The 16,857-nt window shown below is 43.0% G+C and overlaps 1 protein-coding gene across 2 annotated transcripts; it reads right to left on the bottom strand.

Moving 5' to 3' along the window:
• Positions 1–337: 337 nt before the first annotated feature.
• On the bottom strand, positions 338–15,749 carry SLC35B4 (solute carrier family 35 member B4). Of its 2 annotated transcripts, none has more exons than XM_073652489.1 (10): positions 15,468–15,749; positions 13,037–13,150; positions 12,844–12,946; positions 8,776–8,825; positions 6,746–6,827; positions 6,076–6,136; positions 5,349–5,458; positions 4,044–4,119; positions 1,952–2,027; positions 338–1,173 (listed from the first exon to the last, which is right to left on the bottom strand). In XM_073652489.1, the coding sequence occupies exons 1-10, from the start codon at positions 15,542–15,544 to the stop codon at positions 927–929; spliced, it is 996 nt and encodes a 331-aa protein (XP_073508590.1). In that variant the 5' UTR covers positions 15,545–15,749; the 3' UTR covers positions 338–926. The 2 variants fall into 2 exon arrangements, with proteins under 2 accessions (XP_073508590.1, XP_073508591.1); XM_073652490.1 differs by having other exon boundaries at positions 1,146–1,231; positions 1,833–2,027.
• Positions 15,750–16,857: the final 1,108 nt, after the last annotated feature.

Raw genomic sequence — 16,857 nt, forward strand, 5'->3', positions numbered from 1 at the left:
ACATAAGTCTGCATTACCAATATACCAATGATCATTATGCATCACCACTCCAAAACAATGCAGATGATGGACCCCAAAACACAACTTGTTGTGACTTGAAATGAAAAAATCCTGTAAGTACAGCTAGTACATATACATGACAGGAGTAACACTTAAAGGGGTTTTCCCAAGATTTTACAACATTTGCAATGGTCCCCATTGGTCCTGAAGCAACGACGTCCCTTACAATAGTCACCACCTCTCTGACCACTGCGGCCAATCATTTACCCTAGGGTTAATGCAATCACCAGAGCGAATGATGTCCTGGACGTCTACAAGGCCAGCTGGGAATACAAACTGGAAGAAATGCTTTTTGTTCTTTATTTTAGAATATTCCAAAACTTTTTGTACATTCCTGAAAACCCGTTTAAGGTTTAAAAAAAATACAAAAAACCCCTCACAATGTCAGAATGCGAAACGGCCAGAAATCCTAGTCCTACACTGAGCAGGAAAGGAACTTAAAGTTATACTAATTCTTTAGTAAAAAGCTACTAAACATGGATTGTGTAAGGACGGCTAGAAACGGTCACGGTGTCCGTGTGTGTAGATGACCAACCTCCACCCATACAAAGACACTAATAAAATGAAAATGTAAAAAGTAACATCTTTTGATACAATTAATCTATTTCGGCGTGTAATCTATTTTTCCTCACAATTCCTTTTTAAGTCTTGTAGCATGTAACATTTGGTTGCATTTTCTACCTACAATGTAGCTGAACCAGTCATGAAATTGACCTATCAGTCCCTTATTACCTAATATCTAATCACTCTCGTATTATAAAAATGGTAGAGGTCTAAAATTACAAAGTTCAATGGAAGGAATACAAATAATGCTGCTCCCCGTGAGAATTTAGGGCAGCAACATTTTGCATAAAGTATAAGAACGTCTAGTCCTTCTTGGCTTCCTTTTTGTCCTTGCCAGGAGCAGTCCGGATGGTGTTCCACACTTCGGTGTACAGCAATGTACCCAGAAAAACTAGGAAGGTGCCAATCCAGTGCCAGGCAGTAAAAGGGTTCTTGAAGTACAGAATGGAGAAGATGAGACTTAGGAATTTTCGCAATGTGACAACCAGGGTGACAGTTAAAGATGGACATTCAGTTGTGAGGATGAATACTCCACGGATGCATACATATCTTGAGAAAAGTGTTAAGGCAAACTGAGTAACAGCAAGAACATGGACAACTGGAGCCTCTACAATATAAAAGAAGCAGAACTCCCATTAAAAGAGGTTGACAACAGAGCATTACAAAGCTGCAACCTTAAAGAGTAACCGTCATTTTAATTTTTAGTTCATAAATCAAAAGAACATATGAAAATAAGAAACATAATATATTTTATTAGAGGAATTTACTTCTTTGCCCTCCTGGACTGCTCTATCATTCCTAAATCACAGGTAAAATCTGTCCTCACTGAATATAGACATTCCCATTACTGAGCTAGGAGATGACAATTGGTGCTCATAAAGTTCTATGGAGAACTATGACTGGCAATTCAAGAGAATGTCTGTTTGCCTCTAGTTTGTCCTCCCTCCCCTCTCCATAAAATTTTACAAGCACAAGCTGTCATCCATCTCATTAATGGAAAAACCTGTCTTCACTGAATACAGATTTCTTTCCCATGAATTAAGAGTGAAAGATCGATCCAGGAGGAGAAAGAAGCACATTTTTTCAGGTAAGATAGATTACAAAGTTGCCCATTTTGTTGTGTACTACTGACTTATGAAATAAAAATGTAAACGGTAGATACTTTAAATTTTACACCATGCAGGTATGATGAATACAGCATGTCATACCTTTTTAAGAATATAATGTACAGAAACCTTTTGCAGGAGCAATGTCCATCTGTCTAACAGACCCTGCTGTCATCTCTGATGTGAACTGAATAACAGCTGGAAAATCAAGGGAAGGATACTGAGTGATCACATTCATGAGAAGATAAAACCACATGATCGGCATCTGGATTTCCAGTAGAGGCAGCTGAAATGGTTCTGTAATGCAAGGAACATGTACAGTTCAGCCTTAATTTAAATTACACGCATGCTTACTTATTCACATTTATAATGTATACACACACAATTCACATCCAGGAGATACAAGTGATCACCACATGTGTAGAAAGCCACGAATTCTGCTGTAAAACATTCAAGAAAGTCTAAATTTGCGCAACATATTAAAACTTCTCACCATTTAAAAGGGGTTTTTCAAGATTATTGTATTTTTTACTATGGGCTTAAGAACTGATTCAGTGCTTCTGCTTTTCCTCTTCCAGGCTGCTCTGTTGACGGGGCGTGATTGCAGACATCATGCTGATTCACAGCCGGCTACCCTCAGATAAGTAGCAAGGAGCCGCTGTCAATCAGCATGGCATCAGCAGTCACGCCCCATTGACAGAGCAGACTGGAAGAGAAGCAACTGCTCTGTTGACGAGACGTCAGTCGCAGAATCATCGGCAGGAGCCATCTGTGACTGCTATGAGCCAGAAGAGATCGGTGGCGAGCACAAGAGGCAGGTAGTTAGCAACTACCTGCCGTTTATTTCTTAGACCCATAGTAAAAAAATAAAATGAAGTCCAGGATAACTCCTTTAAATCAACATAAAGAGTTGATGATCATTGCAAATACCTTGTCCTTAGGAACACTATACATCAAAAGTACATTAAATATGAAAAAAAAATAAAATTCCAGCAATTCTTACCTTAATTTCTTCCTTTCCTTTAGCATACAGAAATACAGATGTGTCCTTCCTAGTGATGAGCGAGTATGTTCTGTTAACCCTTTAAGGGAGCATGTTCGGGTGCTCGCCAAGTATCTTCAGCGTGCTCGGGTGTTATGTTTGAGTCACTCTGTGCTCATGATTTGCGACTGTTTGACAGCTTTAATACATGTGATGAATGTCTAAGAAACAGGCATTCCTCACATGTATTAAAGCTGTCAAACTGTTGCAAATCATGCGCACGGAGTGACTCAAACATAACACCCGAGCATGCTTAAGATACTTGGAAAATACCCAAACATGCTTGTAAATCTCGATTAATGTGCATGCTCGCTCATCACTAGCCCTTCCTTAAACAATTATTTCCATCTCGGCCCTCATGGCTGACATGGGATTAGCTCCATCCAGGCACTGACCCACTGGGGTGACGCTATGGAAATAGCTGTGTGCATAACTACCAGTAATTTTAACGGGAGTTAAAGAACCAGCTTAGTGCAGCCACTTTTGACTGTTAACAGAGCCACATTTTAAGTGGTCAGCAACTAGACAAAGTTATTCCAGCGTCAACCATGAAAAGCTAATGTGGAAATAACCTCTCATCTTGCCTCTACACCTTGTTAACATTTATGGCACGTGACATTAAATCAACACAAAAATAAAGCGCAAAAATAAAATTTTTTTTTTTTTTACTACATGGTGGAAGAGTACTAAACTGGTGTCAAGCCAAATTGCATAACTTAATGCAACTCAAAAAAGGCTAATGGTGGGCACTAGCGATGAGCGAGCGTCTTCGGCACTCGAGTGAGCATTGGGGTGCTCAGGCACGCATCGAGTATCGCTGGTGCTCGAGTTCCCATCCGGAATGTTTTGCGCCTGTTAGACAACCAAAAAACGTGAGGATTGCTTGTGTATCCCATTTATTCAATTCTCAGGTTGCTGCGGTTTTGCTCACATTCCAAAAATGTCGATACTGGCCCTATTCTGCATAGTGTAGGTATTTGGTGATGTAGGGATATGCACTGAAGAGGATGAATATTTTAGCAGAACAGCAGTGGGGAGTATGTCTCTACTATACAAACAAAACAAAATCACATTAGGCAACCATCCAGAACTTCTTAATTTACTGTCAGCATCATATTTTGTCTCCCTATAGTCCAATCTAAGTATGTAACAATTACTCTTGGAATATTTTTAGTGTACTCTGCTGTGAGACCTTTTGAGAACTTTTTCTTTTAAAATATCTAGAAGTGACGGATCAAATTCACAACGGTCCGCATCTGGTGTATACTCACCGCTTTCTGTGAACATCACTGCATGATTATATATGTCAGGAGCAAAAAGCAGGAATCCAGGCAGTGGCAATGCATGCTGAGGAGGAAAAGGATAAGCAGGAACAAGTTTAGTCAGCATAATAGAGCTATTATAGCCAAGCTCTTACTTTACAGTGCTAAATCCTTCTGACGGGTTCTCTTTTAATATCGGTTTTGCAGTAATCTAGATTTTGTGCTCACAGGACCTCTATCTTTTGCTTATATTGTGATCTATAGTAATTGCATGTCATTGTACAGCACTGTGGAAAACATTCACTCTTTATATATAAAATTATTTTGCTTGGTGTGCTCATATGGACAGACGCAGTGCAATAAGGATGGCAATTCTATAACAATGCTTCATTTAGTGAATGAAAATATATTTAAAATGGAAGCATAGCATTTCTTGCATTCTCTGATGCTGCATGAGAAAATCTGCCTATGCTAGCAGCACAGGAGAGCACACAGTTCGGGCCAGCAGCCCAGCCATGTTGCTGGTCTGAACTGCCAATCATCAGGAGTGTACCGACCCTTGCAAGCAGGAAGCCAAGACGGTGGGGAGCAGCGTGCTCCTGAAGATCGAAGAGGTGGCTAGCTCTCCAAGCTCCAAATGCAAGTAAGAGCTCCAGAGTCACAAAGATACAAACAACATTGGGTTGTAGTTCTGTGGCAGATTTCCCCAAACTACCCAAGGCTGTTGTCATATTGTAGCTCAGCAGCCAAGAGCACACAACCCTAGCTATACGAGTGGTTGTTATTGTACATTCTAGTTGTGATTTATTTGCTGTATTCTGAAGTTCTTCAAATTTCTGGCTTGTGAAGTGTTCCTATCCTTGTGTTTTTGTCCCTATATTTAAAAAAAACCTAAATTTTTTAGGAAACAGAACTAAGAAAGGTCTTTTACCAATATCTATGCACAGCCCGAATAGGCATTCTTAATGTGGGCTGAAGGGATTATTGTTAAATTATTTTGACAACAATTAGCTCAGTTAAGAGGGGTTATCCATTACTGAACAACCCCTTCCTAAATGCTAGTGCCCCCAATAACTGCTGGTAGGCGGAAACCTTATGTCAGACAGAACTCCATTCGACGGAAGGCTGATGGGCTGAAACACTCATGGGACACCATGTCATAAAATCACCCGGAAACACAGCACCGATATCACTGGAACGCCATTTGTCTGAGGGGAGTGTCTGCGTTTTTATTATATTTATTATATTTGGGACACTAACATTTAAAAAGGGTTGTACAGTAGGACAACCTCATTAAGATGTTCCACGTCTTACATTATAAAATAAGGCTTCTTTAGAATGTTTCCCATATTCTTTATAGAGCGTTTCCTGAAATATTCCCATTCTAGCCGACAGCAAAAGAGCAAAGGTCAGAGCAGCAATACCTATGAAAAACAGCAGAAGCATATTCATTAACACGTGATCATGAAATTTCAGTAACGACATGTTTTAGCTACAACTTGTGTTTAATCCCGACAGTCCTAATGACATTCTGCTTTAATAAGAAACTTTATAGTGTGTTTAATGTGACATCAATGGCAGTTGTATTGCTTCAATTTACTGTTCTTTCACTTCAATCCATTTTAACAGGTCAGGAGGAAGACAGAGAATTCCCAGACACATGTAACATGTTCCTAATGTAAACCATGCAGGAAAATGGTCACATCAGTGGGCTTCAATAAGTAAACAGAACACAAAGGTATGCAATGCCCCGAACCTATTCTTTTATTCAGATGTCACTCTAATCAACAATTATATAAAGTGTGCACTACCTATTAATAGTGGAATTGGAGGAGATACTTTAGTACTGGTACAGGAGTGCTGCAGTGCTCTAGTACAGTGTGCACCAGATTCATCAACACTGTGCAGCAATAGAAAAGTAGCGGAAAATGTTGATTAGTGAATTATTCTGGACAACTCTGAATCCCCATCCACTATGGATAAATATGTCTAGCAGAATATATGTTGTGGCCCTTCACCAATGACTCCAAAAAGCACACACCCAAAAGCCACCATAGAAAACTTGTTAAACCATCTTCTTCACTGGACGTTGAATGGGAAGCCTTAAATAGAGAAAGAGGAAAATAGAGAAAGAGAGGGAATTATTTGCAAATTATACGGCTCCTAGAAACATACCTAGAAATAGTACATTTCATTATTTATGGTTTTACTATAGAACCCCCATAGATAGAGAGTGTTGATGCCTGGAACCAAGTTCCAGCGAACAAGTGACCATGTTTTTTAGATTATTGGTGTCCTTGCAATACAATTTTATGTTCCTTGTCCCAAGTTTTGATTAGGAAAAGATAAATGCAAGGCCTCTGCACAAAGCAGTATTACAGAAGTGGAAATCCTTAGAGGACACAACACCTGGCATGTTGAGAACCTTCCTAGCCAATAGATCTGCCGTTGGGGCAAAGTCGTGACACCTCTATACATAACAGATGGTCAGCCATGTTTACAGCTACACTTAGGCTTTGCTCACATGGACCAAGTAGAATAGGTGACAATCTAAGAGAACAATTACATACAGATCTTCTGTGACAATTATGAGATAAATGCTTGTTACATCCATACAATATGCCATAGAAGACCAGCTGTTTATTTACTTGGAACATTCATTTTTAAATAGTCCACAATAGATTTGATAGATAAATAAATATGAAGTTTACCACTTGCTTTGCAGACATCAGTGTGCAAATGAAGATTCCCAGAGAGACCAAAACAATGGACAAGTACTTGGAAGCACTATACCTGTAAAGTTAGATTGTAAAACGTCAGAACAGAAAACTGATCGTACACGGAGAAAATGGACACCTTGCGTGACCCGTCACAATCTAAAGAGAAAAATTTGCACTCGTTCTCAAATTATGGATCCCTGGAAAAGGATATGTTGAGAAAAGCTCCTGTTGTATACAGAGTACTCCAATCACCAGACAGTGCCAAAACAGTGTTGAGTTATCCGGCAAAAATATATATCGCACAGTGTATATTTTTGTATGCATGCAGTGTTTTCGTGACTTACAAGTCAGAAGGTCATGAGCCATTTTAATGGTAGAAAAAGAAGCTTTAATTCTAACACTTGTAAAAATGCTTTGTACTAACAAGGAGTTGTAAAGTATTCAACAAAATATCAAATAAACTTTAAAGGGAACCTGTGAGCCGAGTCATGCTGCCAGAACCACGGGCAGCATGCAGAAGTGTCCGGTTCCATCATTTCAGAAATGTATGTTTTACTTTGAAACGCTGCGTCCATACGACTAAGATGACCAGTCACAGAGGCAGGTCCTCACAGGACGGGTCTCTCCCTATACCCCCAGGCAACAAGAGACCGGACAATCCAAGAAAGTCGGGCAGGGAGAAGCTGCCAGGAACACCCCTGTGACTAGTCAGCCTAGTCACCTTGTTCCTGGCTTCTCAGAGTAAAGTATGTATGTCTGTCTGAAGTGAAAGAGCCAGTCTCTGACCCATGCTGACCGTGTTTCGGGCAGAAAGAATTTGCTAACATGGGAACCCGTCACCAGGGTGTCCCCATATAAACTTATTTACCACTTATAAGCCCTTTTACACATCACTCCAGCAACAAGTGTATATCACAATGATGGTCTGTACTCAGCACCACCGCTCTCCTGTAGCCGATCTTCCTGCTTTATTGGACGTCACCCCACCCAGCACTGCAAATCTTAGGCCTGCGCAGCTAAAGCAGAGACTTGTGCACACACGATACGTTCTACCCTGAGGAATCCGATGACGCAGAAGTGAAGCTGACGCATTACGGGACTTTGTTCTGCCCTAAGCAGAGCAGAGCGCGACTCACAGCCTGGGATTTACAGCACAGGGTGAATGATGCAGAAGTCTTCCACGTCCATCAAAGCAGGAAGGCCAGCTATTGCGGGAAGAGAAGACGCCTTCTGTCCGACAAGACCACTGTGAATACCATATGGCGCCTGAGAATTATAGAAGGTATTTTCTTTGATTTGTGGGGTGCTGGGGGCTTGTACACATGTGCTGGATTGGTGTGTAGGAGAGCTAAGTGGTGATTTAGTTTATATGGAAAAAACCTGGTGAAAGGTTCCCTTTAAGGACTAATGTTAATAAAACTGTAATATTCACTGTGCCAAAATGTTATTAGAGAGAGATTTTTTTCCAGCTCCAAAGTTCAGGTCCCCATTGATTTCAATAGGGTTTGGGTACAGTTCTGGTACCTGAACCGAACTGTGGACTACAGTTCTGTCAGGTACCAGAACCCGAATTTCCAAGGATCCGCTCATCCCCACTGATGAGTGCTCAGCACAGCACTTTTGGGGAACCCCTCATGTAATCCAGCACAGAGTCTCATCAGAAGAAGCTCATCAGAAGAATGTCTGCTTCTTACACATTCCTCACATGTATTAAAGCTGTCAAACAGTCGCAAATCATGCACACAGGAGTGAATCAAACATATCACCGAGCAGCTGGAAATACTCGGAACTCGGCCCGAGCATACTCGGCGAAAGGCTTAACATACTCGCTCATCACTAGTAAGGAGGCATTTCCTGAAGGATAGCCAGGGGCCACGGGGAAGGCTGTCCAGTCTCGCAGCAGCTTTCTCAAATGTGGTCATGAAAGTAATGAAAAAAAAAATGACTGCAGGATGTCTTTGGATGTTTTTTTCTTTCCGTACGTACTACTATCAATAGTGATTGATAAAACAAAATCTTACCTTTTATGAAGAATTATTATACCTAAGATCATATTTGCAATCAATGATCCCTAGAAAAGAAACAGTAATATTATGAAGAAGTCATGACTCACGATACATATGTACATGTTACAAATTCAATCAAATTTCATTATCTATTATTCACAGAATATCGAAAGGGAATCTGTCATCTGATTCATGTTACCCAAACCTCGGGCAGCATGAATCAGAGCCTGGCTGTACGATTACAGCCAGGTATATTTTTCTCAAACATTATGGCGTTTCAGAATAAGTATACTTTCAAAGGTTAGGCAACTATAGTGGGAGACTGGACTAGTTTAGTGCCACCCCTGGCTGGCTTCTCCCCACTCAAGGTGATTGACAGGTCTCTCCCTTGTGTGCAGATGGTGGGAGCGCCGCATAGGCTCACCAATGAAGTGGTTGTATGTATAAATAGCTAGTGCCTTAGCCCGGACATCACCCCCCGGAAGAAGCCATATGCGAAACGTGCATCAGGGGTGTTCTTTGGTATGCCTTTTCTTCTAGTTATGGGACTCCTGGCTACTGCTTAATTATTCCATTGTGTTCATTTTAATAGTAGGAATTTTTCCACTGTTTATTTCTGGATAGGATCTGACCCCATTATATAGTATGCTTTAGAATCAATGTGCTATACTAAGTTTATATATGCCGGACAGGAATCCTATATTATATATATATATATATATATATATATATATATATATATATATATATATATATATATATATATATATATATATATATATATATATATATATATATATATATATATATGCACATAGTTAACAGATAGATAGATAGATAGATCCAGTACAGACCAAAAGTTTGGACACACCTTCTCATTTAAAGATTTTTCTGTATTTTCATGACTATGAAAATTGTACATTCACACTGAAGGCATCAAAACTATGAATTAACACATGTGGAATTATATACTTAACAAAAAAGTGTGAAACAACTGAAAATATGTCTTAGATTTTAGGTTCTTCAAAGTAGCCACCTTTTGCTTTAATGACTACATTGCACACTCTTGGCATTCTCTTGATGAGCTTCAAGAGGTAGTCACCGGAAATGGTCTTCCATCAATCTTGAAGGAGTTCCCAGAGATGCTTAGCACTTGTTGGCCCTTTTGCCTTCCCTCTGCAGTCCAGCTCACCCCAAACCATCTCGATTGGGTTCAGGTCTGGTGACTGTGACCCCATCACTCTCCTTCTTGGTCAAATAGCCTTTACACAGCCTGGAGGTGTGTTTGGGGTCATTGTCCTGTTGAAAAATAAATGATGGTCCAACTAAACGCAAACCAGATGGAATAGCATGCCGCTGCAAGATGCTGTGGAAGCCATGCTGGTTCAGTATGCCTTCAATTTTGAATAAATCCCCAACAGTGTCACCAGCAAAGCACCCCCACACCATCACACCTCCTCCTCCATGCTTCACGGTGGGAACCAGGCATGTTGAGTCCATCCGTTCACCTTTTCTGCGTCGCAAAAGACACGGTGGTTGGAACCAAAGATCTCAAATTTGGACTCATCAGACCAAAGCACAGATTTCCACTGGTCTAATGTCCATTCTTTGTGCTCTTTAGCCCAAACAAGTCTCTTCTGCTTGTTGCCTGTCCTTAGCAGTGGTTTCCTAGCAGCTATTTTACCATGAAGGCCTGCTGCACAAAGTCTCCTCTTAACAGTTGTTGAAGAGATGTGTCTGCTTCTAGAACTCTGTGTGGCATTGACCTGGTCTCTAATCTGAGCTGCTGTTAACCTGCGATTTCTGAGGCTGGTGACTTGGATAAACTTATCCTCAGAAGCAGAGGTGACTCTTGGTCTTCCTTTCCTGGGGAGGTCCTCATGTGAGCCAGTTTCTTTGTAGCGCTTGATGGTTTTTGCAACTGCACTTGGGGACACATTCAAAGTTTGCCCAATTTTTTGGACTGACTGACTTTCATTTCTTAAAGTAATCATGGCCACTCATTTTTCTTGACTTAGCTGCTTTTTTCTTGCCATGATACAAATTCTAACAGTCTATTCAGTAGGACTATCAGCTGTGTATCCACCTGACTTCTGCACAACACAACTGATGGTCCCAACCCCATTTATAAGGCAAGAAATCCCACTTATTAAACCTGACAGGGCACACCTGTGAAGTGAAAATCATTTCCAGTGACTACCTCTTGAAGCTCATCAAGAGAATGCCAAGAATGTGCAAAGCAGTCATCAAAGCAAAAGGTGGCTACTTTGAAGAACCTAGAATATAAGACATATTTTCAGTTGTTTCACACTTTTTTAAGTATATAATTCCACATGTGTTAATTCATAGTTTTGATGCCTTCAGTGTGAATGTACAATTTTAGTACACACCATGTCGTAACCCACAGTTCAGCGCAGGCTCCGGCGCTGAGCCCGCTCTGAACCGGGCACATGTCAGCAGATTTATACAGCTGACGTGTGCCCGCAACAGCCGCAGGTGGAATAGAGATCCACACGTGCCTGTTAACTAGTTAAATGCCGCTGTCAATCTCTGACAGCGGCATTTAACTGCGCCGCGCCAGAAGCGCGTCACTTACCCCGCCCCATCAGTGACCCCGTCACATGATCGCGGGTCACCGATGGGTTGGCATGACAACCCGGGGTCTGCAGCAGACCCCTGTGGTTGTCATGTCCAGATTGCTATGAGCGCCGCCCAGTGATCGGCGCTCATAGTAAGTCAGCAAATCTGCTACATACAGGCAATCTGCTCATTGCCTGTATGTAACAGAACCGATCGAACAACTGCAGCTTCTAGTCTCCAATGGAGATGGAGACTATTGAAGCAAGCAGAAAGTGTAAAAAAAAAGTTTTTAAAAAATTACAAAAATAAAAGTCTAAATCACCCCCCTATCGCCCCATTCAAAATAAAACTATAATTAAAAAAAACCCACATACACATATTTGGTATCGCAGAGTTCAGAATCGCCCTATCAGAATAAAAAAGAATTAGTCCGATTGGTAAACAGCGTAACGTGAAAAAAATTCTAAACACCACAATTACACTTTTTTTGGCGCTGCAACATTGCAATAAAATGCAATAAAGGGTGATCAAAACATCGGATCTTCCCCAAAATGGTATCAATAAAAATGTCAGCTCGACGCACAAAAAATAAGCCCTCTCCCGACCCCAGATCACGAAAACTTTGCAAAGATCAAGCAAACTTTGGATTTTTTTTTCACCACTTAAATAAAAAAGAATCTATACATGTTTGGTATCTAAGAACTCGTAATGACCTGGAGAATAATAATGGCAGGTCAGTTTTAGTATTCAGTGTACGTGGTAAAAAAAAAAAAACAACAACTGGGGAATTGCACTTTTTTTGCAATTTCACCGCACTTGGAATTTTTTTCCCATTTTACAGTACACGATATGGTAAAACCAGTGATGTCATTCAAAAGTACAACTCGTTCCGCAAAAAAATAAGCCCTCACATGGCCATATTGACAGAAAAATAAAAAAGTTATGGCTCTGGGAAAAAGGGGAGCAAAAAACGCAAAAACGGAAAATGCTCCGGTCCGGCGGTTAATCATAGGTCATGATCCTATGATTAAGGGTGCTGATATGCACCAGAAACGCGTTTGGGAAAAATATTCCACGGCTGTAATCACCAGTGGATATGGCACCCACCGGAGCAACTCCACATGGATAACCTACCTGGATTTATGGACGTAGTGAGCTTCAAACTACCCCTTCCCCTCCATGTGCATATATAATATACTGCATTGTTTTATGTGTCTCCCAGTATTTCTCTATTTATTAGAATATTACTTGGTTAGATCATTTGCAGCTATTATTTATGATATATACATTTAGCTCCCACTCCTGAGAAAAAATACTGACTGAATACTGATAGTGGGGCCGTGGCCTAAGGTAAACTGTCACGATAGCAGTCTTTTCTAACAGGAGACATTTATCACATGCTGCAAGGTAAGTCACACATCGCTCACAATAATATCATCTTTTACATAGTGATATACCCCTTCCCAGAGACAATATTAGAATACTGCCCCCACTTCTACTCACCGATCTAAATATCATGTGAAGTGGCATTGAGATATTGAGGTTGAGTGCATAGTTATTCACCACGCTAACAGTAAAAAACATAGTCACCATGATAACATAATACCTGAAAAATAACAATAATATAGTGAATACTCGCCTGACAACAGGGTTACATCGCTCAGTATACACAAATAACCTCACAAGAACAATATACCTAATTGGAATGGCAGGCCGCTTCCTTCCAAAATTTGCCTGGAAGATGAATCCTTCTATTGCTATAAGTAAGAACTGTGCAAACGTCACAATGTTTCCACATCCTGGAAAATTCCTGGAAATAAACACATCGTTACAATTAAGAAACTAGAAAACACAAGGGCTGATGAGCAGTGGGGCAATGTGGGAAAATAATCTCGGGGAGTCAAGCCCTTGTGACAATGGCATATTTACACTCAAGACTACATCCCACCCCAAGATAAGCCGAACAAAGTGCGAGCGACCAACTAGAACAGACTGCCGTAGGTTTGCACCATGTTTCTTTTCTATCCTGTTGGTTGTCAAGATTTTTTTAAAGCATGTAATAAAAATGTACAACAGGATGGTGCAACAGAAGCCAATACAGTTACATCCTGCTGCTATAGGTTTAATAAGTCTGCGGTCACTATGTGGCCACTTGCTACTGAATCAAACCATCAGGAATACAGGGGAATCGTGACAGTGTGCGCATCGCACCATCAGGAATACACAGGAATCGTGACAATGTGCGCATCGCACCATCAGGGAAACGGGAATCGTGACAGTGTGCGCATCGCACCATCAGGGAAACAGGGGAATCGTGACAGTGTGCGCATCGCACCATCAGGGAAACAGGGGAATCGTGACAGTGTGCGCATCGCACCATCAGGGAAATAGGGGAATCGTGACAGTGTGCGCATCGCACCATCAGGGAAACAGGGGAATCATGACAGTGTGCGAATCGCACCATCAGGGATACAGGGGAATCGTGGCAGTGTGCGCATCGCACCATCAGGGATACAGGGGAATCGTGGCAGTGTGCGCATCGCACCATCAGGGATACAGGGGAATCGTGACCGTGTGCGCATCGCACCATCAGGGATACAGGGGAATTGTGACAGTGTGCGCATCGCACCATCAGGAATACAGGGGAATCGTGACAGTGTGCGCATCGCACCATCAGGAATACAGGGGAATCGTGACAGTGTGCACATTGCACCATCAGGGAAACAGGGGAATCGTGACAGTGTGCGCATCGCACCATCAGGGAAACAGGGGAATCGTGACAGTGTGCGCATCGCACCATCAGGGAAACAGGGGAATCGTGACAGTGTGCGCATCGCACCATCAGGGAAACAGGGGAATCGTGACAGTGTGCGCATTGCACCATCAGGGAAACGGGAATCATGACAGTGTGCGCATCGCACCATCAGGGATACAGGGGAATCGTGACAGTGTGCGCATCGCACCATCAGGGATACAGGGGAATCGTGACAGTGTGCGCATCGCACCATCAGGGATACAGGGGAATCGTGACAGTGTGCGCATCGCACCATCAGGGATACAGGGGAATCGTGACAGTGTGCGCATCGCACCATCAGGGATACAGGGGAATCGTGGCAGTGTGCGCATCGCACCATCAGGGATACAGGGGAATTGTGGCAGTGTGCGCATCGCACCATCAGGGATACAGGGGAATCGTGACAGTGTGCGCATCGCACCATCAGGGATACAGGGGAATTGTGACAGTGTGTGCATCGCACCATCAGGAATACAGGGGAATCGTGACAGTGAGCGCATCGCACCATCAGGAATACAGGGGAATCGTGACAGTGTGCACATTGCACCATCAGGGATACAGGGGAATCGTGACAGTGTGCGTATCGCACCATCAGGGATACAGGGGAATCGTGACAGTGTGCGCATCGCACCATTAGGAATAGTGTCAGTGACCACAGACTTTTCAGCTTTGAAAACTACTTTAAATTGTCATGCTATAGCATTAACATTTGTAATCTAGTAATATCTATGTGATGGTCACCGAGTAAAAAGTTAGCAGTTTTTGCTCTTATTTTATTCCCGCTGTTTTTTTTATTTTAAATCGGTCATGCGTTTCCAGTGATATGGGCCTTTTTATCTTGTGCTAATTTTTATGGTCATTACAAGGAGGCGTTGCTCGCAGGGTAATTATGCAGAGAATCTGGAGAGCCACGCCCCCTTGTAAAGACCTAAAAAATTAGCACGAGATATAAAAGGCCCATATCACTGGATACGTAGCCGGATTTAAAAAAAATAAATAAAACAGCAAGTGGGAATAACACAAGAGCGTATACTGGCTACGGATGTCCTGGTGAACGGTCACTTTCTATTGTTCCCGGCGGTTACAGCCCAATTACTGGGATTACTGGACCTTGTGATGTTTATTATTAGGGAAACCATCAGCCATAGCTGTAGATGCACAGCCAGCAGCAGGAGGATTACACTGAATGTGCACACAGACTGACAACGTTAGGATTATGTCACGATTATCGCAATATGCAGGAAGCAGTAACCGCAGTCCTATGCACTATGTGCAGCCTGTGTCTGCCGATACCGCTCCGTTAATGAATGAGCGGCTGACTACTGCTCCTCACCTGGCCAAAAGTTCTAAGAACACCACATTACTGCAGCAGCCAGAGAACACCAGGCCCACGGCCAGAGCAGGGTGCATGGTGACCGGAACAACCCCCGCCACCGGCTCCGGCAGTCCGCACAGAACACCGCAGCTCTCTCCCGGCCGGCGTCCTGCTGAAACTGTAACAACCGGCCAAAATCAAAGCGACACGTCTACCAACAGCGCGCTGCCTTGTGGGAGTTGTAGTTCATCCGCTACGAAGACGCCATCGTTTCTAGAACAAAGAAAAATACAATTCCCAAGAAGCACTGCGCATGCGTCTCGCAATGTAGTATGACGGCTGCCGGCCGGATAGGTCGTTGGCTGACGGCTGTAGCTTAGGGAGACCAAAACGAAATGCAAAACCTCCGGGGTGTGGAGTGTTAGCTATTTCCAGCACAGCTAGTTCTTGTTTCTACATAGAGGCCTGGTGTACTGAGCTCTGTAGTACACGTTACTGAGCAGCGGGTATAGCTGTGAGGTGATATATGTGGCATGCAGAGGTGGATATAGCAGCCATGGTGCGGTGTATAATCTATACAGTGATGACATCGCCAACATATCCCCCTCAGTGCACACATAATTGTGCAATCACTTATTAGATCACTAACATGCCCACACAAATTAAAAATGCAAAAAAGATTTTCTATTTTTGTGAAAGGAAAATGAATAGCATAACAAAATCCGCCCCCTATGGTCTAAACCTGTATGGCCAACAGCCGGGTACACCTGTGATGGAGTTAGTAAAGAAACTCACATGAATATGGCTTCTATTTGCCATAATCTAGTAATGCGCTGCCAGTCCTACTGTTTTGGATCCCTAATAAATACGTCATTGTATTTAATAGGATCCCAAGCAGTCGAACACTGTCATTTTCCCCCTAGTGAAAGCCATTCAGACTTTAGGTGGCGCTCTCTCACTGGAGTGCTGGGCCTCTCACTGGGGTGCTGGGTCTCTCACTAGGGCGCTGGGTCTCTCCCTGAAGCGCTGGGTCTCTCACTGGGGCGCTGGGCCTCTCACTGGGGCGCTGGGTCTCTCACTGGGGCGCTGGGCCTCTCACTGGGGCACTGGGCCTCTCACTGGGGTGCTAGGTCTCTCACTAGGGTGCTGGGTCTCTCACTGGGACGCTGGGTCTCTCACTAGGGTGCTGGGTCTCTCACTGGGACGCTGGGCCTCTCACTGGGGTGCTGGGCCTCTCACTGGGGCGCTGGGTCTCTCACTGGGGCGCTGGGCCTCTCACTGGGGCGCTGGGCCTCTCACTGGGGTGCTGGGTCTCTCACTGGGGCGCTGGGCCTCTCACTGGGCTGCTGGGTCTCTCCCTGGAGCGCTGGGTCTCTCACTGGGGCGCTGGGCCTCTCACTGGGGCACT

The sequence above is a fragment of the Phyllobates terribilis genome, unplaced genomic scaffold (assembly GCF_046119375.1).
Source record: "Phyllobates terribilis strain yellow unplaced genomic scaffold, ASM4611937v1 Scaffold_11__3_contigs__length_659146591, whole genome shotgun sequence".
Lineage (NCBI taxonomy): Eukaryota > Metazoa > Chordata > Amphibia > Anura > Dendrobatidae > Phyllobates > Phyllobates terribilis.

Coding starts and splice junctions, on each gene's coding strand:
- SLC35B4 (XM_073652489.1), bottom strand. CDS start 15,544: ATGCACCCTGCTCTGGCCGTGGGCCTGGTGTTCTCTGGCTGCTGCAGT. Junction 6,828..8,775: donor ATAATAATTCTTCATAAAAG/GTAAGATTTTGT, acceptor CTAACTTTACAG/GTATAGTGCTTCCAAGTACT. Junction 1,174..1,951: donor CTCATGAATGTGATCACTCA/GTATCCTTCCCT, acceptor ACTTTTCTCAAG/ATATGTATGCATCCGTGGAG.